The 26,996-nt window shown below is 43.4% G+C and overlaps 1 protein-coding gene across 1 annotated transcript in view; it reads right to left on the minus strand.

Annotated features, from left to right (window-relative positions):
• The window catches only part of ECEL1 (endothelin converting enzyme like 1), a 152,935-nt gene that overhangs the window by 121,739 nt on the left and 4,200 nt on the right, over positions 1-26,996 (minus strand). Inside the window, exon 2 of the mRNA XM_077290204.1 lies at positions 10,900-11,806. Coding sequence (XP_077146319.1) covers positions 10,900-11,649 — 750 coding nt within the window. The 5' untranslated portion in view covers positions 11,650-11,806. The remainder of the gene's footprint in view (positions 1-10,899; positions 11,807-26,996) is intronic.

The raw sequence follows: 26,996 nt of genomic DNA on the forward strand, positions 1-26,996 counted from the left end.
CAGTAGGCAGGCCAGTCAGCGCAGTATAACACATTATACTTTTACCATAGTGCCTCAATATATTGCATATTGAATACCTGAATATACATTAAGGCTACATTACATCATATGACCCAATGATGTCTAATAATTAGATGTGTATTTCATAAGCACAGCTCAAGATCTGCAGTATTATCTTAGTTAATCACTTGTTTGCAATCATTTCATTTGGAACTGGTATAATAAAAGATGCCAAATTACCATTCAGCTCCAGCCAAGCAGATAACCTTGTTCCCCTGGCTGTCCTAGATACATTATTCTGGGGCAGAAGGCCAAGCCAGTGGCAGTTTAATGCCTGTCTAATTGATAGGCAGCTGATTGCTACTCCATATGGCCCAATGGTCCCTGCATGCTGTGATAACCAACAGGAAAACATCCAGATTATGCTAACACTTCAAAGCAACATATCTTCAAAATGTTATGTATGCTCCTAAGGTCACTACTGTCAAATATTTCAATCACTTCTAGCAGACAGCTTAATCATCCTTATGTTGCATTCATTTTAATGAGCTAGATCTTTAATGTATGTATCAATAAATTCAGTAATGTGTGTTTATAAGGAAATTGATAAATAGCCAGTGCACCTCTGAGTCTGAAGAAAGGTGTCCTGGGACTCTGGGAGGCCACATGTCCTCTGCATCTTTATGTTCCACTTATGGATCTCTGAACAGCTGTGAGTCTTCAATGTTCACTTCATTTAGTGTTCAGCTCATTTGCTCCTAATTATCTTATGCCAGTGGCAAAGATGACTTCTGGGGAGCTATTTACTTCTGCTTATACCAGAAATGGGCACCAATGTTGTGCTCTGCAATTCTGAAGTTTGTATCTTTAATTTACTTTAAACTATACTTCAAGGAGTAGATACTAAAATTATCTTTAAATGTGTTTGAGTTATAAATATATTGAACTCACTATTAGTGTTGAGCATTCCGATACCGCAAGTATCGGGTATCGGCCGATACTTGCGGGTATCGGAATTCCGATACCGAGATCCGATACTTTTGTGGTATCGGGAATCGGTATCGGGATTAATATCAATGTGTAAAAGAAAGAATTAAAATAAAAAATAGGGATATACTCACCTCTCCGACGCAGCCTGGACTTTACCGCCGTAACCGGGAGCCGTTGTACCTAAAAATGCGCGCTTGGAGGGCCTTAGATGACGTCACGGCGCTCTGATTGGTCCGTAGCGGTCGCGTGACCGCTACGCGACCAATCACAAAGCAGTGACGTCACCTAAGGTCTTTCAAGCGCTTGAAAGACCTTAGGTGACGTCACTGCTTTGTGATTGGTCGCGTAGCGCTTGAAAGACCTTAGGTGACGTCACTGCTTTGTGATTGGTCACGTAGCGGTCACGCGACCGCTACGGACCAATCAGAGCGCCGTGACGTCATCTAAGGCCCTTCAAGCGCGCATTCTTAGGTACAACGGCTCCCGGTTACAGCGGTAAAGTCCAGGCTGCGTCGGAGAGGTGAGTATATCCCTATTTTTTACTTTAATTCTTTCTTTTACACATTGATATGGATCCCAGGGCCTGAAGGAGAGTTTCCTCTCCTTCAGACCCTGGGAACCATACAGGATACCGTCCGATACTTGGTGTCCCATTGACTTGTATTGGTATCGGGTATCGTATCGGATTAGATCCGATACTTTGCCGGTATCGGCCGATACTTTCCGATACCGATACTTTCAAGTATCGGACGGTATCGCTCAACACTACTCACTATCATACTTTTCACCTCAAAGGTGCCTCAGTCTTCAGCTCTGGCAGCTCCGATACCATATTGTTCTTGATGCAGGAGAACATGTAAGATAGTTACACAAGTTACAGGAGTGAGGGTCCTGCTTGCAAACTACAGTCTATAATCACCCTATGCATGTGCGCAGGGAGAAGCTCATCATTCAAAGGGAGCGGACAAGGAGAATGTTCCCTTTATGGCTCTTCAGTCCAAACTGAGATCGTAATGCATGGACTGACTGTGCATCTTCCGAGCCGAGGGTAACAGCCTCATAGAAATATATGAAGCTGTCATGATCGAGTTGGATGACGTGTGGCCAGTCCGTTCCTTGTGATCTGAGATCTGATCGATTATCACGAACATCTGAAAGAGCCCTTAAGGTGAAAAAAAGAGGGAACCAACCATATAAGAAGTGTAATAAAAATATTTTCATTCTCTAAAATGAGTGTAACAAAAAATAAAGCATAAGTGGTAATTTTCATAAAAGTTTATTAGGCTGTTTTCACACTTGCGTTTTGATCTGCAGCATTTTTACCGAAAAAAACGCATGCATTTTTTTTCCCTATGTTTAACATTAAAAACGCATGCATGCATTTTTTGCTGCATGCGTTCTTTTGCAGAAATGCAACATGTAGTAATTTTCAGAGGCGTTTTTTTTGCCGCAAAAAAACGCATGAGTTCATTTGCGTTTGATTTGCGGCAAAAAATACATTGATGTCTATGGAAACGCATGCATTTTTGCGTACATGCGTTTGCTTGTGTTTTAAACGCATGCGTTTTTATAGAAAAAAACAAGAATACACCCTGATAAGCCACCCCCCACCATCAGGGTGATAAAGGGATCCTAACCCTACCCCTAACCCTAACCCTAGGGATCCAAACCCTAACCCTAACCTTAACCCTACCCCTAACCCTAACCCTACCCCTACCCCTAACCCTAACCCTAACAATATGACAGTGAATACTCTCTGAGTTTATATTTTTAGTACTCTATAGCAATACCGTATATCTTGGGGTGTCCACATTGAACAAAGCTTTTTATTAGAAGAATGTCCTGGTCTCCAGGTCAACATAATAGCCAATCCCTATGGATCCCTAGGATCCCTAGGGTTAGGGTTAGGGTTAGGGGTAGGGTTAGGGGTAGGGTTAGGGTTAGGGGTAGGGTTAGGGGTAGGGTTAGGGGTAGGGTTAGGGTTTGGATCCCTAGGGTTAGGGGTAGGGTTAGGGTTTGGATCCCTAGGGTTAGGGTTAGGGGTAGGGTTAGGGGTAGGGTTAGGGTTAGGGGTAGGGTTAGGGGTAGGGTTAGGGTTAGGGTTTGGATCCCTAGGGTTAGGGTTAGGGTTTGGATCCCTTTATCACCTTGATGGTGGGGGGTGGCTTATCAGTGACCTGGTGACCAGGACATTCTTCTAATAAAAAACTACCCCTAACCCTAACCCTAGGGATCCAAACCCTAACCCTACCCCTAACCCTAACCCTACCCCTAACCCTAACCCTAGGGATCCTAACCCTAACCCTATCCCTAAAGCTAACCCTAACACTAGCTAATTCTATTAATAGTGGGTTTTCTAGTTGATTTTGATGATTGGCAGCTGTCACACACTTCTCAGCATGCGTTTCAAAAACGCAAACGCAGGAAAAAACGCATGTAAACGCGTCAAAACACCGCGTTTTTTTACTGCATGCAAAAACGCATGCGTCTAAAAAACGCAGCGTTTGCACGCGTTTACATGCGTTTTTTCACCACATGCGTTTTTTTTACAAACGCTGCAGATCAAAACGCAAGTGTGAAACCAGCCTAAAATATGTAACTAATATAATAGTGGCTACCAGCTGTAATGAGGGTCCGCACTTTGTTTCAGTCTGTTTGTATGATATTGGTCTGGTGACCTAGGTTAACTTTTTAGCTTTGCATCTGACAGAAAAGAATTACAAAAATCAATGGCGATCATGGCAAAGTACACTGCAAGGTTATTACAGGCAGCTCTTTGTGATGATGAGAACACATGTGGCTCTTTTTACCTCATGTAAACATTTCATCATTGAACATGTCTGTGGACATCATCATATAACCCTAGTACAGGACACAGACGACTGTGATGCAAGCAGCGGAGGACTTAGGCATTGTTAATGTATACACTTTGCATTTCTCTGTAAGGTAATGACAAGTGGGCTTTGGAGAACCATCAGACGGTAATGAATTCCCTCACCTCACAGTTTCTTTCATTATCTATTTCCTTTACCCGTTTCCCCTCTATTTTTCCTGTCTCTTACTGGCAATAATTTAGTCTGCTTTCTGTGCTAAAATTGCACAATTACACAGATCAAAACAGGTTTTTCTAACTTCCTCCCAGTATCAGTCATGTAAATTTGCACATTAAGAGCCATTTCCAGGTCCCTGATGGATCCACCATTTGCTATGGAAATAAACTGCCATCGGCTGTAATGTCACTTCAGCTTGAAGAGGCAATTAGTGCTAAACATTCACTCAAACACGTGCACAGGCAGCACTATGCGGTAATGGAGGATGTGCAACACCGTCCACCTTGTTAATAACGGGTTAATGTCCTCCTATGGCACACTAGTGTAGTGGCTGCATTGCCCTTTCTCATAGTTTTCAGGGTGACTGCATTATAGGTGGTCAGCATAAAGCCTTACTATACACATTTACTATGGCTGTCACCTTCGGGAGCAGTAAATTCTCAGTGACTCAGACTTGACCTCGCTGGACATTTATGAGGCATGGAAATGTCACAAGTGGTTGTTACTGTAACGTTTCAAATCCAATATTTAGAGTCTATGATATTTTAGAAAAGAACTCTGCAATTCAGAGTTGAGCTGCTAAGAGGTTCACACCGAACGGAAAAGCAGAAAAAAAAGTGTTATTAAAAATTCCTGTACCTTGCAAAAAAGAGACATGACTGCCCATATATCCTTGTATTTTCATGTGGGTCTGCAGATTAATCAGCTAACAATGGCGTCTAAATATTATATGATTAGCACCTTGTGATTTTACATCATGGTCAGTCGTTCTTGTGACTTTGAGACAATCACTCCTCATCTAGGAGGGTGGTTGTCTCAAAGAAATGGGTCTATATACATAGGACATGATTAAAAGGAAAATCGGTCACAAAATCTTGTCTAAATAAATAGGTCTTCTTCTCAGGGAGTGTTTTGGCGAAGTTTCAACCTATATCTAGACAAACTTATTGCCTGAGTAATATTTTGTTGATGGTACCAAGAGAGCAGTTGTATAGAATTTAATTGCCTTGCGATTACTCTCTTGGCAGTCACAAGGATATCATAGGGTGATCCTATCTGTGTATAAACAGATTGAGGTCATATACAGTAGAACACTCTTAGGCCGTGGTCACACTTGTGAGTGCAATGCGAGAAACTCCCGCAAGTCTCTTGCCTCAATACCCGGCACTGCCGCCGACTCTCAGGACCGGAGCGTGCGGCTGCATGTATTTCTATGAAGCTGAATGCTACAGTCCCGAATGACGGCGGCAGTGCTGGGTATTGAGGCAAGAGACTCGCGCAAGTTTTTTGCATTGCCCTCGCAAGTGTGACCACGGCCTTATAATCCTTCTCCTGCTCCAATGGGTGCAGATCTAACTTTTTTTGCACCACACCAATTATCTTAAAGGAACACAACATCACCTTCCATATTTACATTGCTCGACACAGTACAGCTCTATACTTTACTAGTGGCTGCTCTTGGTATTATGGTTTATACCAGGCCTTCTCTCATGCTGCACCAATTTCTGGAATGCACTACTCCAGACTATCCAGTTAATTCCCAGTAACCACAGTTTTAAGCGTGCCCTAAAAACACATTTCTTTAGACTGGCCTGTCACCTCACTAATCTAACTATTCCCTGTTCTCGCTTCCATGCACTCAACAGCTCCTTGCATTTGTACTTGTACACAAACTGGCTGATGACTGGTTCATGCAGCATTATTTGTATACCCCTATTTATTAAATTGATGACTGGACTGTACAATACAAGCACTTTTTTACCCTTTGTGTGCCCCCTATCTCCTTATAGACTGTTAGTTTACGAGCCGGGCCCTCACTTCTTTTGGTATGTATTAAGCCATGTGTTAATCTGTAATGTCTTATCTTGTTTGTAAAAATTTCCACTAAGTTGTAAAGTGCTGCAGAATATGTTGGCACTTAAGAATTCAAAAAATATTTTTATTATTATTGAAAAAAGCTGTAATATCAGGCACAGTTGACAGAAGAGTACAGCCGTGTCTCCACGTGCCAGCATCTCAGCATTTCACTAATAGCAGCACAAATTTAAGTTACAGTATATAGTAATAATATCTCTATGCATTCCCTAAGGCAAGGTTTACTTAATGCTGATGAGTCTGTGGCATGTGCAGGGCAAAATGAAATGCATTGGAAGCACAGTAGAGACACTTCAAAGGACCCCAAAAACATTAGACCAATATTGGCCAAACTGGCTGATATTGGCGTGCTTGGTCAACAGATTATTGTGTTTGGGGGCCATCTTACCTTCCCCCAATTATAGGAATGAAGGATTCGGCATGTCCAATTTCAGACAGTTGATCTTTTTATTTTCGGCAACATAGTCCGTTACCAGAGGAGTCTGGCAGCATCTCTTTTGTAGAGAACCCAGGAGCATTCTGCAGGGTATATACTCCTATGTGTGGAGTAGTCCGGAGAGATAGCCAACAGATATCTATTATTCATGGTGCCCCTAAGGTTGAAGCTAGGGCCAGCTTGCGATTGTTCTTGTAAAGGCCCCGTCACACTTAGCGACGCTAAAGCGATCCCGACAACAATACGACCTGTCAGGGATCGTTGCTGCGTTGCTATGTGGTCGCTGGTGAGATGTCAAACAGTGAGATCTTCCCAACGACGTTGTGTCGTGTCGTTGGTTGTTGTGACCCTGTCACATGGCAGCTATTATGACGATTCAGACCTCGATGAGGGACGTCCTGTGTGAACGAGGTCGTTGGTAAGGTGTCAAACACAGCGATGTGTGCTACCCAGCGGGACCTCAACGATCAAAAAAAGGTCCAGGCCATTCCGACACGACCAGCGTACTCACAGCAGGGGCCTGGTCGCTGCTACGTGTCACACATAGCGAGATCGCTACTGAGGTCGCTGTTGCGTCACAAAACTTGTGACTCAGCAGCGATCTCGCTAGCGACCTCGCTTAGTGTGACGGGGGCTTAAGGATTGGAGCATCTTTTGTTGGACAGTCATGGACATGTTTTGTGTGTTCAGGGCAAACTAGTGACTAATAATCCTCACATTGTGTCCATGACCCCTGGGACAATGGACTATCTGCTCACCAGACCTTCTACTGGGTGAGATTGAACCTGTAACGTATCCTCTTGTGGACTGGCATACACCAGACCTTTATAGAATTGGTGTAATGCTAGAGGACTATCTGGATTATATGCTTGTTAGGCCACACCCGGTATTTTACTGATGCTTACGTTTTATATGTTTACTTTTATGTAGATTGTGCCTTTTTATTTGAAACACATTAAAAATTATGTTATAGCCAACAATTATATCAACCGCTACAAGTTCTTCAGTCCCTTCAAATAGATGATAGTCAGACAGTCTATCCTACAGATTAGCCAAAAATTTTAATGAACCGAAAAATCTTTTAATATTAATTATTATAATTTTTTGCTGACATAGAGTGCCCAATAAGAAAAAATTATTGTGTGATTTAACCTTGTAATACCGCTTCAAGTCACTAGGTGGAGATGCCTTTCTTTTCTGTGAAGTTCTTAAGTGCAAATACTGAACTTTGCTATAGTCTAGGTGGTAAGGACAATTTCTACATGAATTAAAAGTGTTTTTCGCATTTACCCAAGTGGACCCCAATTAATTAGATAACAGTAAAAAACAAAAAGAGATAGTACTCACTCTCGCTCACCCAGCTACCCACCACTGCTCCCATGCCTGTGTTTTCGCTGCAGTGGTGACATTATGACTACAGCTTGTATCACCACTGCAGCTAATCATTAAGCTCTGCAGCTAGTACTGTTAAAGAAGCACACCTATTACGTTATTTATTCATTAAATGTGTGTATATGCATGTAATGTAGTGTGAGTGTAATAATATACTCACATACAGCTGCTCTCTCCGCTATCCAGCTCTGATCTTCTCCTCTTCAGACTGACGTCAAAGCTCGGAAGACTATGTGGATCACACTGCGCTCTGCGTGACCCAGAAGTGAATATTACAATGTAAGGCTATGGGGCATCAGAATAGGGCTCCATTGACTTACACTGTAAAAGAGACTTCCAGCTCACACATGGAGCATACATGAGCAGGCCATTCGCAATTGCGGTCATGTCACTGAGAAGAGGAGAGTGTTAGGTGAGTAAATATGTAGTAACAACTACATTACATGCATTTATACACACATTTAAAGGGGATATCCAGGACAACAGCGGCTCTGCTGTTGTTAAAGAAGCACTCCCACTGAGGTCTTTATTCATTAAAGGTGATATATCTGGGTCTTTGTGAAACACAAAAATGTACCTAAGCACTAACAGGCAGGTAATTGCTACTTACCTGCCTGTTGTGCCCGGCACCATTCATTGCTGACCCAGAGCGGTCCCAGACCACTCCTGCCAGTGATTCATCTGCCTGTGCTGGCGTCATGTCGACGTAGCGGAGGCTTATTTTCCACTCCTCTCTGTAGACAGGACCGGACTTCAACATCATTCTGATTGACAGCCAAATTACCACTGTCTAACTGGCGGAGCCAGCTGTCAATCAACATGACATCGGTTGTCCATCCCCATCAACAGAGCAGTGCGGAAAAGAAGTCGCCGCCCTGTCGATGTGACATCAGCAGGGGCTGCTGAATCCCCGGCAGTAGCAGTCTGTGACCACTCTGTGCCAGTGATGAATCGTGTCGGGCATAACAAGCAGGTAAGTAGCAACTACCTGCCTGTTAGTGCTTGGGCAGATGTATTGTTTTTCCCATATATTCCCTTTAATGAATATAAAACTAAATGGGAGGGCTTCATTAACAACAGAAGAGCCCCTGAGCTCAGTTATTGGCTGCAGCGGTGATACATGCTGTATTTGTGATATCACTACTAAAGCCAAAACACAGACATCGGTGTAGCATCGGGGAACCAGTCCTGTACTGAGGGTTTGTGAGCACTATCTATTTGTTTTTTACTAGGATCTGATAATTTGGGATTATTTTTCTAAAATAGGAAAATCTATTTATGAGGAACATAAGTCCTACCCAGCACTTTGATTGGCAGCCTGTTTTACACTCACACGCGGCAGAGCAGGCAGTCAGTCATTGTGTGCCGGTGAGTAACTACAGTGCACTCTCTGTGGTGAATATAACGGCTTCCTGCACCACTCCAATGACTGGAAGTGAGTAGCTGCAGGGAGGATATAACTTCATTTTCTCCCTGAAACCGTTTCTTCAGTCAGGCAGACATGTATTACTTAAATGCTATTTGTCTAGAGATTGCCATCATATCTGCAAGTAAATAAAGTTTATGGAGGTGATAGGCTCTCGTTAAGAAATAATAATATTGAAATATAAAATGTAGTCATGTATTAGAAAAGATATTCTTAAGGTAATAAATATATATATTTTTAAACCCTGTGGTTATGACAACTATGCACATAAAATAATAAATACGTGCTATAATAAATAACAATTGTTACAATTGCATTCAATCTAAAGAAAGATATTTTAATAACCAGCGTTCCCTATGGTGAATGGAGCATTGGTTGTATATATGCAGTGCTACTCAATTTTAATAGGATAAAAGTGTCTTGTTGGGCCAAGAATGTCCTGTTCTGCCGATCAGTGGGATCACAGCAGTCGGACACTCAACGACCAATAAGTTATCATTTTATTTCATTTTAGGTGATAATAACTAGTTTTCACCCGAAAACCCCTTTAGCTTATGTCTCACAGGATGAAAACAATAAACAAGTTCTATCCTTTAGAAATCTCTTCTACAATTTACGTATAGTCTGATCTGGTTTAGGCTGGAAGACACCTTTCTGCCTTAAAAACTTTTGCACTCATTTGTAGCAATTAGTGGAAAAAACGGCAGCTAGATGCTTTATTCCAAAAGCTGTCTGCAAAAATACATATTTCTGAGTCAGAATTACTCTTTTTCCTTGTGCTACTGTCTACATTGCTTTTACTGTAGAACTCCTTTCGTTTAATGGAAGCAGGTTAAAGATTCATCTGAGAATGGAAGTTGTAGAGAAAAATTCCAATTTAACACATCAGCCGACTTCATTCAATATATATCATAACTCAAGATTTACAAATTAATAGTTTCAGAATTCCTTATCCCTAGGTCTTCTTTTCTGTAGGTATATCACCTTGCCAATTCTCTCACTATAGAAGATTTGTTTATTGATTAGCCCTTATGAAACCAATTGAAGAAAATATATTTTTTATGTGATCATCACGATTGTAGATCTCAAAGATCATTTTCAGAATTGATAAACTTTTCATTTCGGAATAAGCTATACCACCATATTACAACTTTCCTCAAGAAGGCTGTTCTCAGTGTAAAATATGTAGTATATCATTGTAGTCAAGTTATATTTTCCATGATAACTGATGGGATACTGTATTTAAAATTAAATAAATCAGTTCAGATAACCTCAATAAATAACTAAATGATCAATTCCACAGAAAAGTACTTAGTACTGGGAACATTCATCACTTTGAAGGTCACATAGCAGACTGGGCTTTCAATGCAATTAAATGAGGGTTAGATCATCAATATATCTTGATTCGCTAGTCTTAAACGGAGTAATGGAATATGACTAACTTGAAAGAGAACAAATGATTATTGCACCTAAAAATATTCCGTTATGACCTTATTATCCATCTCCTGGAAGAAAACACAGGGTTTACTATAGCTATTTCATAGGCTACAAGCATTAGGCTGGTTAAATATTTGCTATGTCAATAAACAAAATACTTTGAGAAGGATAGTTTTTCACATATTTATCGAATTAGCCTGATAGTGACACATGCACAACCAATCACAAGAGTAGAAATTAGTGTTCAAAATTAGTGAATTTGTCAGATAAGAGATTTCCATCATTAGACTTACCCTGATGACATATCTGGAGGAGTTTTTGTCATCTAAGTTTACCGTAAGTGAGAAGAAGACAGCGGTGCTGTACACTCCTTGTGTCTTATAAAGCAATTCATTAAAGTCCCACTTGTGTTTGGAGTATTCTGGCAGATCCCAACCTCCACAATCCTCAAGAACTTGCAGCATTGGGTATACCCCCAAACGATCAATTTCTTTCATATTGAGACATGACCTAAAGAACTCTTTCACCTTCCTCTCAGAAGATTCACGATGCTTCCTTCTTACAGGTTGTAAAAGAAGATGCTGCAACTTTTCTTCATTCTGTTCTCCAATAGCTGCTATAGTGCCATAAATCAGCTTCTCCTCTGGTATCCTGTGCCTTCTTAGCCAACCTCCACAAGCAAATGAGTAGAAGTCAGTACAAGGGGGAATAGTTGGATCTATATTGTTGCTGATAAATTTAGAAGCCCTCATAAAAGCTTTTCTTTCTTGGCACTCTTCTAAGCATTGTCCATCCTGGTCCATAGACAGATACTTTAGCACCAACATGCACCCTAAAATGACACAAAGACCAGCTGCAAAGACCAGTCCAGAAAGTAGACAAGTTTCCCTCCTGCTCCAGCGGGGTATTCCTTTTGACTGCTTTTTGGAGCTTACTTGGATGTTGAAGCCATTGGAAAGTGTGCTGCTACTATTGTACTTGCTAACATATTTGACTTCCTGGAACTCATCATAGTGGGCTGTCAGAGAATATGTTTTTTCCATGTCTCTGAAGACTTATGTGACAGAATAAGGAGAGTAGAATATTACAGACACACCTCAAGATTAATGAGTGGTTGAAGTTCATATACTGAAAAATAGAAGAAGAATCTAACGCAACTGTTTTGAAATGTTGGTGTTCCTCAATTCCAGGGTTAGAGACCTGTAAAAAAGACAGTATTATTATTATTACCATTGCATTATTTCATACACTTATTCATGATTACAATTTTATCAGTCACCAGATAGGAAAATACACGCAGTATACATTATTAAACAGATCTCATACACTTGATTAGGCTGGTATACTTACCTTGAGAATCCATATAAGGCCCCAGTCAGACGGCCGTATAAATCGGGATGAGATCGAAAACGCAGTGCACGGACTGGTCAGCAGCTCTCCCCACCCGAGCCTGACAGCTTCATGTATTTTTATGCTGCTGTCACACTCAGGTTGGGAGAGCCGCCGGCCAGTTAGTTTTTGGTTCAATTTACTCTGCTTTATAACCCTTCTAGAAAACGTCTTTGCTTACTATTAAATCATGCACTTGCATAGCACTTTTAATTTTAGAATGATACAGCCATTCGGACATGCACTTCCAGTGTACATACACCGCTTATCAGGTGTAAGAGATACATTTAATAATTCTTAAACATGTGCACCACACTATCGCAGTCTAGCATATCATAAAAAAACACTTTATTTTTATATATAACATATGATACGGATTCTGAGCCAGATTCATCATTTGCGAGTTACTAAAGTCACTTTTCTTTTTTTGCATTGTGGTATTTGCTAATGTTTTTTGTGGGAAATTTTTCAAAATAGTCGACTCAGTTAATGAATTCGGTGCCATATCAAAAATGCTCTTACATTTTTTCTTTAACTGCTTTTTTTTTTACTTTTCAAGAACATAAAATCGCAATTCTTTGGAAAATTTACCAAAGTTGCAAACTCCTCCAGAACCTTTCTCCAGACAGAGACTGGAGTGAAATGCACCAAAAAATGCAACATTTGTAGAAGTCGAATTTAATGAATTTGGGTAAAACATCTGGAAAAGCAAAGTTGTTATCGGAAAAATAAAAAAGATTTTAAAAAGAAAGTCAAATGAAAGTGAACCTGACAGCTGAAACATGCTGCCCAGTCCCTAGGAAGCAAGTAACATGGACTGGCTGTATTATTTCAGCCAGGTATGTATGACTCTGAAAAGCTGAGGTGTTTCAGAGAAAATTCTACTTTAAAAGCTACAAGGGAAGTGCAGCGCCCCAGAGTCCTGGTCGTTGCAGTACTGTGGATCTGCCACTATGGGGAGCCATGGTGCGTTCGATGGCACTGAAGGAGTTCCTCTGAGCAGGTATCACAGACACCAATATGTTTCACAGCTGGGCCTCCGGGGGGAGCTAAGGGTTCTATTCATTAGGCCACTCCCCACCATAGTGGGTAAACTGGGGGTCAGGCAGGAAGTGAGAGGAGAAAGCTGACTGGATTGAACGAAGCAACACCTTGTGGCAGAGGGTGTTGTGGAGGAAGAGACAGTAGGGCCTCTGTCAGGGGTGGGATCCTGACAGAGGCTTGGCATTGGAAAGAACGTAACGGGACCGTGCCTGCTCAGCATAGCGGCGGTGCCCTAAGAAAGGACTAGAAGCGAGATAGATTGTGCTGAGTGAGAAACGAGATCAAGCGAAAGGAGAATGCCAGTAGGGGTCATGCTGTAAGACCGGAGCAACATCCTACTGAGGCGCACTACCGGTGGCCGGAACGCCGAGGGAGTGGAATAGCATACAGCTTCAAGCCATACTCCAAACAGCGGCAGGGCAGTCAGTTTAAGGCGGGCTGTCTACCACATATCACCTATGAAGTCTTGGGGGGCAATTGCGGGAGAGGGGCGTCTCTAGGGTCCCGGAAGAACTCCAGGCCTACCTGACAAACGGGTGCCGTTCCAACCTGAATAACAGGGAGGGATGGAATACGAGAAGAACATCAGTGAATCGAGTTGTGAGGGAACTTAAGAAACAGACACGACAGTTGTGGGGTACTTTCCGTGAGCACAGCAGGGAAGGACTACAACACATAGCGCTAAGAAGGAGGGCACTGATTTCCACCTGTGAGGAGAACTCTGGAAGTGCCATCGGACCGACCGGACTTGCGCAGCCTGGTGAACCGTATTCTGGACTGCGGACTGAGAGATCTCCAGTAAAGAGGTAAAGAGACTGCAACCTGGTGTCCTCGTTATTTACCGCGACCTGCACCCCACAACTGCACCGCTACACCACCGTTACTGCACCATCATCATCACTTATTGCACCGGACGTCCCCCACTGACAGACAGGGCCACGGACCGGGTCCAGCCACCGTGACAACCCCAGAACTGAGACCCAGAGGCCCGGCTCCGGGTACCCCTAGGCCCTGCGGCGGTGTGGGGGCGCTCCAAAATTTGGCGTCACGAACAGGATCTACTTAAGCCTGAAGAATCAGGTCATGTGTGCCTTGGAACTGTGATTTATAGTGCTTGGACTGTACTTTATTAGAAGGGCCGTGTATTGCCGCTTGTCGCCAAAAGTTCGCGCCAAAACCGCCGCCATTACAGCGCTAAGGAGAGCGCAGGAGAAGAAGAAGGGCGTGGAAGTGGGCGTGAACAAGCTGAAGAGCGCGAAAGACAATGGCCGCCCAGTCTAAATATCTCAGCCCCTTGAGGACGTGTCCGTCAGCAGCCGAGATCCGCCTCCTGATCCTCAATGGTGGGCAGAGACAGAAAACGAAACCGCCCACGAAGAAGAGAGCGGGAAAAGGACCAGGAAGAAGAAGCGAGCAACATGGAGGACGCCATGGCCAGCCGCCCGGAGCCGGAGCGTGGGGTCGGAGCCGAGGACTCCCCCAGCTACCCGGAGAGGCACCGCAGCCAGACCTCCACAGTTGATGCTGAATTCCTGCAGGCCGGAGTGGACGAGCTCAGCGACCGACCCCGGCGGACGCAGCTGAGCACTGAGGCCGGGTGGAAGAAGGCCATCATCAGGAGCCTCACCGGACATCTGTCGGCAGCCTCATCTGGTCCGGAGCAGGGAAGAAGTCCCAGCGCTCCGAAGCTGGAAAGCATGGCCCTGCCGGAAAGGGGTATGCTGCAAGCAGAGATGACAATGTCGCAGCACAAGGCCCTGCAACCAGCGTTCCAGACCCCAGCGGAGGCAGAGCAGACCGGCACCGGAGGGACCGCATCTGAAGCAGGTATGAAAGACGACCCTGCCCTGACGACCGACACCCCTCCAGTGACTGCTAGTGCCACAGCTGCTGACTCCGTTCCAGTGACTGATCTTGCAGCGGCCGCTACCTCTGCTGCAGCCAATGCCCATACTCAAGCTGCGCAGACCTCCATCGCTGCGCATGATTTAACCATACATGAAGGACGGATTAACGGCGTTTGTCCAGCACTGGGTGTAACCCTGGACCTCACTTTGCCCGGGCCAAGAAGGGTTAAGTGCCAGGTGCAGCCCTGGAAGCCGTCCAACTAAACCTCGGGAACCTGAAAATGTAAATAGTTTTGTCCGTTAACTGTTTGTATACTGTTTGCTGCTAAACCCGTTCAGGGTTAACTCTTTATGGATCCCTTAGTTGACCCGGGATCCCTATTGTTTGTTTTTCCTACCAGTTTTTGCATAAGTTTTACAAACTGAGAAATCATGAACAGTGCATGATCCAAACTTTCGTGTAAATAGTTTGCACCTTCTTAAAGGCGCTTTCTACTGGTTTTACTTAAAGACTCTTTGCGAAGATACCGTTCTGGAACCTTTGCTGAGCAAAGACTGGTAGGCTGAGAAGACGAGCTACCTCAGAAAGACTTGATCCCCTCTTAAGGGGGATGTGTGACCTAAACTTGAAAGTGATACTGTTTTAGAACCGTAATATGATGATGCTCTGGAAGAAATGTAACTGTTATGCATAAGGAAAAGTTATGTGTGTTTAATCTGTTTGAAATGTGAAACCTAGATAATGTTCTTTAAAAGGAAAGATGCAGAGAGCCCGTAGGGGAAGAATTAGAGTCCTGCATAGTTGAAAGAAAGGAAGTAATAACGAAGGTGAGGATAGAAGGTAAACCCTGAGTCCCCATAGAAAGTTAGTTCGTTACTAAGGACAGAGAGTGAACCCGTAGGGGTTAGGGAGCGAGTCCTTATAGGAGCCAAGTAGAGCCGGCTCAGTGTTCTCAAATTGAAAGTAAAGTTATGTTCTATACTATGTATAGTAGTTGAAAAGGCAGTAGGCCCTGGCTGAACGGGGCGGTCCTGTAATAGAAAGGAGAGGCAGTAGGTCTGGTGCCGTTAGGACAGGCGGTCCTGCAGATTCCAAAGAAGGCGAATGAAAAGTTAGAATACCTTATAATGTGATTATAGGAAGGTCTTTAGTGGATTTAGAGTGTGAATCCTTAAAGGCAATGTTAAATTATTGTTCACAAAATTTGCACTTAGTAGAATACCCGGTTGGGTAATGAGAGTTAATTGGAGCCTGTTGCTATGATATTTAATTATGTTTGTAACGTTAAAAGTGTCCTCACCTCCCATAAAGGGAAGCCTGTTCAAGTATACTTATTGTTTTGCACTCAACAAAATTGTATGTCTTTTTGCTAACCTGTATTGTTGTTTTCTTCCCAGTCCCGGAGTACTGTGTTTAACCAGGGGGGAGTGCAGCGCCCCAGAGTCCTGGTCGTTGCAGTACTGTGGATCCGCCACTATGGGGAGCCATGGTGCGTTCGATGGCACTGAAGGAGTTCCTCTGAGCAGGTATCACAGACACCAATATGTTTCACAGCTGGGCCTCCGGGGGGAGCTAAGGGTTCTATTCATTAGGCCACTCCCCACCATAGTGGGTAAACTGGGGGTCAGGCAGGAAGTGAGAGGAGAAAGCTGACTGGATTGAACGAAGCAACACCTTGTGGCAGAGGGTGTTGTGGAGGAAGAGACAGTAGGGCCTCTGTCAGGGGTGGGATCCTGACAGAGGCTTGGCATTGGAAAGAACGTAACGGGACCGTGCCTGCTCAGCATAGCGGCGGTGCCCTAAGAAAGGACTAGAAGCGAGATAGATTGTGCTGAGTGAGAAACGAGATCAAGCGAAAGGAGAATGCCAGTAGGGGTCATGCTGTAAGACCGGAGCAACATCCTACTGAGGCGCACTACCGGTGGCCGGAACGCCGAGGGAGTGGAATAGCATACAGCTTCAAGCCATACTCCAAACAGCGGCAGGGCAGTCAGTTTAAGGCGGGCTGTCTACCACATATCACCTATGAAGTCTTGGGGGGCAATTGCGGGAGAGGGGCGTCTCTAGGGTCCCGGAAGAACTCCAGGCCTACCTGACAAACGGGTGCCGTTCCAACCTGAATAACAGGGAGGGATGGAATACGAGAAGAACATCAGTGAATCGAGTTGTGAGGGAACTTAAGAAACAGACACGACAGTTGTGGGGTACTTTCCGTGAGCACAGCAGGGAAGGACTACAACACATAGCGCTAAGAAGGAGGGCACTGATTTCCACCTGTGAGGAGAACTCTGGAAGTGCCATCGGACCGACCGGACTTGCGCAGCCTGGTGAACCGTATTCTGGACTGCGGACTGAGAGATCTCCAGTAAAGAGGTAAAGAGACTGCAACCTGGTGTCCTCGTTATTTACCGCGACCTGCACCCCACAACTGCACCGCTACACCACCGTTACTGCACCATCATCATCACTTATTGCACCGGACGTCCCCCACTGACAGACAGGGCCACGGACCGGGTCCAGCCACCGTGACAACCCCAGGACTGAGACCCAGAGGCCCGGCTCCGGGTACCCCTAGGCCCTGCGGCGGTGTGGGGGCGCTCCAGAATGAGATTGCACAGTAAACAAGCTGGACAGGCAAGTCCCTGGTGGTTTACCCAACCACTGCCCTGGTGTGCCTATGTGCGAGTATAGACCTGTCACTCCAGGGCAGTGGGCACGGAGAAGTATGATTTTTCTTTGAAATGACACAGCCAATGTCTGATAAATGTTGCCCACGGTTTGGCAACATGTATCATGTGTCAGGCTTTTTCTAAAAGTGGCACAAAATGATGAATAAAAAAGACGTTGAAAATTTGGTTGGAGCAAGTTCAGAGAAGAGCGACCAGGATGGCTAAAAAAAAGTCTAAAGGTACCATCACACTCAGCGACGCTGCGGCGATATAGACAACGAGCCGACCTAAACTAGATCGCTGGAGCGTCGCTGTTTAGGTCGCTGTAGAGACGTCAAACACAGCAACTCCAGAACGATGCAGGAGCGATCCAGTGACGTAACAGCGACTCACTTCTAGTTCTCGCTGGTTGTTAGCTCCATGTCAAACAGCCGGAGTGTACCGACTGGCTAGAAGGATACGCTGCGCCGCCCCCTATGCTCGTTGCTGGCGTCGTTGCTTTTGATGTCAAACATGACGATACACGCCGACGAAATAAAGTTCTGGACTTCTATCTCCGACCAGCGATGGCACAGCGGGATCCAGATCGCTGCTGCGTGTCAAACACAACGAGATCGCTATCCAGGACGCTGCAGCGTCACGGATTGTTGTCGTTCTCTTTGCAAAGTTACTGAGTGTGACGGTACCTTAAGAGGAGACTTAATAGCTGTCTACAAATATCTGAAGGGATGTCACAGTGTAGAGGGATCATCCTTATTCTCATTTGCACATGGAAACACGAGAAGCAATGGAATAAAACTGAAAGGGAGAACATACAGATTAGATATTAGAAAAAACTTTTTGACAGTGAGGGTGATCAATGAGTGGAACAGGCTGCCACGAGAGATGGTAAGTTCTCCTTCAATAGAAATCTTCAAACAGAGGTTGGACAGACATCTGTCTGGGATGATTTAGTGAATCCTGCATTGAGCAGGGGGTTGGACATGATAACCCCGGAGGTCCCTTTCAACTCTAACCTTCTATGATTCTATGAATAAGAGCCACAGATTTGGGAGTTGATTCATTAAAACTGAGATAGCGCATGCCAGTGTTAATGAAGCGCTCACTGGAGTGCAATGATCTGATGCACCTAATGAATCATGTGTGTTTGGTACTCAGCAGGTGTCACCACCAGAAATGAATGCTAGTTCCTACCAGTTGTAGAGTAAGTTATGCCCCTATAGTGGCGTAACTTATGATGTATTTGATGGGCGAGCGTAACCGCATCCTGCTCCTCCCATGTCTCGCCATCTCCATGCATGTATTAGCATAGCTGCCTGGGACTGGCATGTAAGCGCGAAAAGTCGCAATATTTGCGTGAGTGGGCAAAGATATTGTGACTAATTCAGGTGTTCATGCCAGATTTCTGGAGAAAAAACCTTAATGCATCTTCCTCTCTATTTTAGGTATGCAGGGCATCAATAGTGATGTAAAAATATATCAGAATGGCGTTACTGTCACAAGATAACATCCATTTACAACAAGAAAACTTAATAACAGGTTCCCCCTTTAAACCATTACCTGTGAATTAGACAGAAAAGGAGGCACCATGAAGACCATGGAGAGGTTTGAAAGCAAGTGGATCTCTGACCATATAACTTGCCGAGAAACAGCTGACAAGTATAGGAGTCTGGAATACACTGTGCACTGCAGCATACAATGGTTCCTATCCAGATGTGTGAACTGTGTCTCTTATAATATTGGTGATTGTGGGCTGTGAAATGCTATGACAGGTAAAAAAAAATCTTTCTGGTGCCGTTATAAATGAATGGATGTTATACTACTAGTTCATGGAAAACTGTCGTGAGGAGATATGTAAATCTCATTCATAGTCACAGTCGGCATAGACGCCATACCAGCAGTAAGTGCGCAGAAAATGCTATACTTTATGGTTTCACCTGGTGACTGGCTAAAAACTGTACTTAGCCCTGCACACGTTGTCAGTTATGGGGACATGAATTGTTCTTAGACAAGCGCCAAAGATTCGATCAAAAGGGCTCCGGACTGTTCTTCTAAGGATTCCGGCTGTTCTACTCAATGTGGGATGAGCGGCATAGAATAAAGTAGAGTCACAGCCTCATATCACTGATTTGTATCATTCCTAAATGTCTGACAGACAGTGAGCACCAATCTGGACCAATCTGTATACATAAGAGTGCCTGAATGAGTATTGCTTGGCCGGTAGTATGTCAACCACCATATCATGCCTGAACATTGTTAAAGGGAACCTGTCACCCCCCCAGTCGTTTCAAACTAAAAGAGCCACCTTGTGCAGCAGTAATGCTGCATTCTGACAAGGTGGCTCTTTTAGTTCTAGGTGCTGTAACTTGAGAAATAATCAGTTTTATAATTTGTCTGAAATACCTGCTCCTCAGTCAGGGAGGCCGGCGTTTCCCCCCTGCTTCAGACAGCACACAGCTGTCACTCACATCTTCTTGGCGGCGGGCACCGCCTCCTCCTCACCGCTATTTTCAAAAGTAGCCGGCGCCTGCGCTCTTATCCCCTGCCTGGTGCAGGCGCAGTGAACGCTGGCCGTCTGTCCTCATATGCAGTCCAGCTGACTGCGCCTGTTCGGCCGCCCTGCTTGTGATTCATAGCCCCGCAATGTGAATAAATCATAAGTCACTGCGGGGCTGGGAATCACAGGCAGGGCTTCCGCTAGCCCTAACACCATGTGTCTTATCCTGACGGCTTCTGCAATGATTTTACAGAAGCCGACAATTGAATTATCGGCTATTCTGCTACCTAACTAATATATACAGTGGGGCAAAAAAGTATTTAGTCAGTCAGCAATAGTGCAAGTTCACTTAAAAAGATGAGAGGCGTCTGTAATTTACATCATAGGTAGACCTCAACTATGGGAGACAAACTGAGAAAAAAAAATCCAGAAAATCACATTGTCTGTTTTTTAGCATTTTATTTGCATATTATGGTGGAAAATAAGTATTTGGTCAGAAACAAAATTTCATCTCAATACTTTGTAATATATCCTTTGTTGGCAATGACAGAGGTCAAACGTTTTAAGTGGTGGAACATGCACTATTGCTGACTGACTAAACACTTTTTTGCCCCACTGTATATATGTGTGTCAATGACATATATATACACTGCTCAAAAAAATAAAGGGAACACTTAAACAACAGAATATAACTCCAAGTAAATCAAACTTATGTGAAATCAAACTGTCCACTTAGGAACACTTACAATCAATTTCTCATGCTGTAGTGCAAATTGAATAGACAACAGATGGAAATTATTGACAATTATCAAGACACACTCAATAAAGGAGTGGTTCTGCAGGTGGGGACCACAGACCACTTCTCAGTACTCAGTAATGCTTTCTGGCTGATGTTTTGGTCACTTTTGAATGTTGGTTGTGCTTTCACACTGGTGGTAGCATGAGACGGACTCTACAACCCACACAAGTGGCTCAGGTAGTGCAGCTCATCCAGGATAGCACATCAATGCGAGCTGTGGCAAGAAGGTTTGCTGTGTCTGTCAGCGTAGTGTCTAGAGGCTGGAGGTGCTACCAGGAGACAGGCTAGTACACAAGGAGACGTGGAGGGGGCTGTAGGAGGGCAACAACCCAGCAGCAGGACCGCTACCTCAGCCTTTGTGCTAGGGGGAACAGGATGAGCACTGCCAGAGCCCTCCAAAATGACCTCCAGCAGGCCACAAATGTGCATGTGTCTGCACAAATGGTTAGAAACCGACTCCATGAGGATGGTCTGAGTGCCGACTTCCACAGATGAGGGTTATGCTCACAGCCCAACACCGTGCAGGATGCTTGGCATTTGCCACAGAACACCAGGATTGGCAAATTTGCCACTGGCGCCCTGTACTCTTCACAGATGAAAGCAGCTTCACACTGACCACATTTGACAGACGTGACAGAGTCTGGAGATGCCGTGGAGAGTGATCTGCTGCCTGCAACATCCTTCAGCATGACCAGTTTGGCAGTGGGTCAGCAATGGTGTAGGGTGGCATTTCTTTGGAGGGCCGCACAGCCCTCCATGTGCTCGCCAGAGGTAGCCTGACTGCCATTAGGTACTGAGATGAGATCCTCACACCTTGTGAGACCATATGCTGGTGCGGTTGGCCCTGGGTTCCTCCTATTGCAGGACAATGCCAGACCTCCTGGGGCTGGAGTGTGTCAGCAGTTCCTGCAAGATGAAGGCATTGAAGCTATGGACTGGCCCCTTGTTCCCCAGACCTGAATCCGATTGAACACATCTGTGACATCTGGGACAACGTCATGTTACACCACAGACTGTCCAGGTGATGGCGGATGCTTTAGTCCAGGTCTGCGAGGAGATCCCTCAGGAGACCATCCGCCACCTCATCAGGAGCATGCTCAGGCATTGTAGGGAGATCATACAGGCACATGGAGGCCACACACACTACTGAGCATCATTTCCTTGTCTTGAGGCATTGCCACTGAATTTGGATCAGCCTGTAACTTACTTTTCCACTTTGATTTTGAGCATCATTCCAACTCCAGACATCCTTGGGATATTAGTTGTGATTTACGTTGATCGTTTTTAGGTTTTAGTGTTCTCAACACATTCCACTATGTAATGAATAGTGATGAGCGAATATACTCGTTACTCGAGATTTCTCGAGTACGCTCGGTGGTCCTCCGAGTATTTTTTAGTGCTCGGAGATTTAGTTTTTCTTGCCACAGCTGAATGATTTACATCTGTTAGCCAGCATAAGTACATGTGGGGATTCCCTAGCAACCAGCAACCCCCACTGTTGGCTAACAGATGTAAATCATTCAACTTCGGCAAGAAAAGCTAAATCTCCAAGCACTAAAAAATACTCGGAGGACCCCCGAGCGTGCTCCAGAAATCTCGAGTAACGAGTATATTCGCTCATCACTAGTAATGAATAAAGATTTACAACTGGAATATTTCATGGAATATTTCATTCAGTGATATCTAGGATGTGGGATTTTACTGTTCTCTTAATTTTTTTGAGCAGTGTATATATATAAATATATACACCTATACTATGTGTATACATTTAATTTATCTATTCTTTTTTAACCTGTCAGTGTGATTTTACATTACAGCGCCCTGAATTGCCGGCTTTTCTAAAGGACACCAGTGCGTATTTCTCGAAAGTCACACTCATGGTCCATATGTAATCTGTTTATTTCTCGCACTCATAGACTTGCATTGGCGAGTCTCGACCATAATACGGTGCGCATGCTGCGATTTCTCTCGAACATATAATACATGCTTACCGCATCCCTGTCCTCGGTAAGCAATCTATTCCCCGTACTATTTATTTATTGACACAATGTCCGTATGTTTGGTATTGCACTTGCACCTTATTTAATTCAGCTCTTTGCACAAAGTGGCCAGGTACAAATAGTGGAGTTCCTTCTCCTTTATGGTGTTCTTTCCTGCATCCTATTTTGTGACTTATTGTTGTTATATAGTATTAAATTTGTGTGGAGTTTATGTTAATAAATTTTCTATTTTTATTATACCTGATTGCTCTTATGTTCCTCCGTTTTTGAGATACCAGAAAAAAACATATGATGGGTGCTGCCCCATAGATTAACATTGGTCCGGGTGCTATGTGATTTTTTTATCGCATAGCACTCGTCCGTATTACTCTCTAGTGTGACTCTGGCCTAGGGGGACAAATTGAGACATTTACTATTAAAGATTATTAAGGATTACTTTTGTTTCTATTGATTTCTTTTGAAAATACATATAATCAGAAAAAAACCTTTTGAGTGATAGACCAGAAAAAAATATATTCTCATTGGTACTTTTCATGTGACAGATCAGTGTTGATGGCATTCCTAATGTGCAGAGCATCTTAGACTTGGATTTATGGTTGCATTCTACATGCAGTAAAGCTATGCGACAATGTTTTATAGCTTTAATGCGTTGTGTCCTGTGTGAGGTTATATATTGGAATGTGATGTGTTTAATGCGGTCATTTGCACAAAAAGCTTCATTATCATGTTGCAAATAACTAACTCGCGCTAATAAAAGTCGGTGTTTGGAAAGGTGGATAATACAATGAAAGGTTTAGGCAAACTAAAAGATCATTTTGCTCATTTGTTGGTTGACCGGCAGCTTGTTTACACCGCACAATTATCGGGAACAAGCGTAACTGGTGAGAGCCTAAATAAGTGTGTAAGTATTTAATTATTTTGCTCATATCTCGTACCAGTCATCTAGGAATAGATCAGGACTACGTAAGAGTAAGGTAAGGAATGTTCCTTAGGTTAATCATAACTAGAATAATGGTATTAGATTCCATTGTTTTGGTTACGGCGGGAACGTCACGTTGACAGCCAGTATCATTGCTGTATCTATTCACTGAGCTCACCGGCCGGGCCGAGGTAGACAGCTTGAGCTGCCGAGCTCGGTGATTGGCTACAGCGGTGATGCTCAATGTCAAAAGGACGTCACTGGTTCAGACCTCAGCAGTGGCATTAAGCTGCTGCTGGACCTGGGGAGGGAGTGGACATTCTCTGTTTGTTAGTTTAAGTATTTTACAATGCTTGGGGTCCATTTTCCTGCAGTGGAAAACTTCTTTACCTCAGGTAAATGTAATCTGATACCACTATTCTCGTCCTGCTTAATGTAAGAAACATACCTACATCCTCATTATGCAGACATAGATGTATATTGCTTACCTTACTCTTACGTAATCTTGGCTTGATCTATTGCCAGATAAGTGTTGTGAGATCATCAGCTATAAAAAGCATGAGCTTGTCATATTCTGCAGGGAGTTTGTTACACTACATGTGTCTGTATTTGGCCACTGGATGGCTGTGATGTAGAAGAATTTGTGTTTTGCTTTCACATTGCAATAATGTATTTGCATGATGATAATTTGGAGTCCTTGACTGCAAGATATTGCAGAGCCATTGAAATCTGTAGCTATGATGAGAATCTGTTTTGTCTGTTAGGTGACCACAGCGTCAACGTGTACCTAGATGCTGCACTTATACCAACATACAGTATATTCTGGCTCATTTCTTAGTTTTTTTTCTTTAGTTTTTTTGTACTTTGTACATACAGGAACATGGCTGTTGGGCTTGGGTCATCCTCTGCTCCCATCTACATTGAGGTCTGCTGACACTGATTGAGGCTTAGTATTATAGATAGGACCATCCCGATTGGGTACACCTTGTCGCTTTGGAATAGCTTTTATGCTTTTTTGTTCCCAACAGCATGAACTAAATACCCTGTGTTATCTACATGTACTATTACTTTTCATTTACTTACTGCAGGTTATATGCTAATTTTGTTTTTAGGTTTTGAGAATCTGTTCAGTAGACATATACCTAACACATTATTACACAGATGAAGAGCGATATAAAAATTATTTCCTATTGGAGTTGTGGAAACTTTGGAAAATGTAGGGATTGTATCAATAAAACCAGGGACTTGTGCAGTCATATAACATCCAATGGTGCGATGGTGTTGGACTTTTGCTACTTACTTCCAGTTCTTCCATCCCAAGTTAGTCTTTTTCAGTTTCATATATAGATATAAGAGGTTATAGTCACACCCGGCCCTGAAGTCTATGGATGGTGTAAATACCCCTATGGCCCATATCAGAAGGCTAATACTACTAAAGTCCTGTGATAGTTGTGATCCCTATTTTAGATTTTTCTCCGGAGCCCATCAGCTTGAAGTTTTATCACTGGTGATCATGCAGTACTGAGCGCCTTCATGCATTACTGCAAGCATTCTGAAAGCTCAGGGACCAATGTTCTACTGTTTGACCAATTTCACTTATGAAGAGCTGTGCAATTTATTCCTAATGCCATTTTACTGAGCAGATCTGACATTCCAGTCCCAAGGGCTACCACAGACTCTAATGAATGAGGTATTAATAGGAAATGTATGCACACATTCTAATAATGTAGTCAGAAGACTGCAATATTGACAGAGGTCTTATGTTGGCTCTTTTGGAACAACAAACAGCAACTATAAGCCTTATTCATAAGAGTACTCTGTGAACTGTCTTCCTTTTTTTTTTATTTCTTGACAAGGGCAAAGAGGGGAGAGGAATACTTGCATATAGATTACATAGACATCAATGATCTCTACGGAACAACATGCTGTAGGGAGATGGGTCGAAAAAGGCAGAAGAAGTTAAGCATGCTCTGCTTGTCTACTGTGCTTTGAAATATTCTTTGGAACACATTGATATACAATGTACATGGGAGGTAATTCATTGGGGTCAGGGCATAGGTTCCACAAGAGAAATGTTACCTCACAGGCTCTACAGATGTTCCTCCCACAAATCACATCTGGTCCTCAACACCTATTGTTTTCTCTGTCTGTCATTCCAGGCCCTGACTTGCATTCATTAGTTACAGCCAATGAGGCCAGTTGAGACAGAGACCATGTAGGCCTGAAACAAATTGCAGTTATAGTGTTTCATTAAATTCTGGCATGTTTTATTATATGCTACTTGTGCTGTATGAAGTTTGGACGTTAATATGAAGAACATAATTGACGGTGTGCTGGCTACTGTTTGGAAGTTCATGTCCACCCTAGACTCTGGAGGAGGCTTCCTGGACACAAGTGACCTAAAGTAATGGACACAGTTTTCTAAGTCAACATGCCCTGAACCTCCGAAGCCTGGTCGTTGCAGTGGGGGGTGCTGGGACAGGTAAATGGAGAAGTGAGAGTTATTATTTTTATTATTATTATTAGGTTAGGTTTTTGTTTTGTTTTGTTTTTTAACATGTTACGTTTGTTATGCTCTGTGGTCTGTAGAGACTGTAAGGAGCATTCAATTTGCAGAGAAAAAATTTGCTGCTAATCAAATTTTCCTTTAAAATCCTTCCGATTTAGTAAAGTTAAATGTCTCCAGATCCGCTCATCTCTAGTGTAGCCATAACATACAGCAAACCATAGAAATAAGGCACAAATGAGTAGGTGAAATTCAATTATTACACATTATTTACATGGCTGATGTAAAAATCTGATTACTTTAAGTCTTATAACCGATATTCCCACCTTCATAATAAAAATATGATTGTAGCATTGTGCCATTTGAGCCTATTAACTAAAGATGTCAGTATAGTGGAACAAAAGATCTTTCTGCTGAAAGTTATAATAGCCTGCGTTTAGTGATTATCTGCAGGATCAGTAGGCATTCGATTGCTGGGAACCCCAATCATTCTAAAAATGGACTTTTCGCCTTTCATTTTCTATGGGATTGTTAGAAAAAGCTTAGTGTTATGTAAAGGTGAGAACCTTAAAAGTTGTGAATAACCATTTAAAGAGGTTGTCCCCTTTCCGAAAACATTTGTCACCAGTTGCACTTTCCCCATGTCCAGCGCTGAGTCTCTGCCACTGCTCCTAGTTGTTTGTTATTGGCTATGGTGCTGACATCATGTCGGTAGCCAA

Source organism: Ranitomeya variabilis, chromosome 2 (genome assembly GCF_051348905.1).
Source record: "Ranitomeya variabilis isolate aRanVar5 chromosome 2, aRanVar5.hap1, whole genome shotgun sequence".
Lineage (NCBI taxonomy): Eukaryota > Metazoa > Chordata > Amphibia > Anura > Dendrobatidae > Ranitomeya > Ranitomeya variabilis.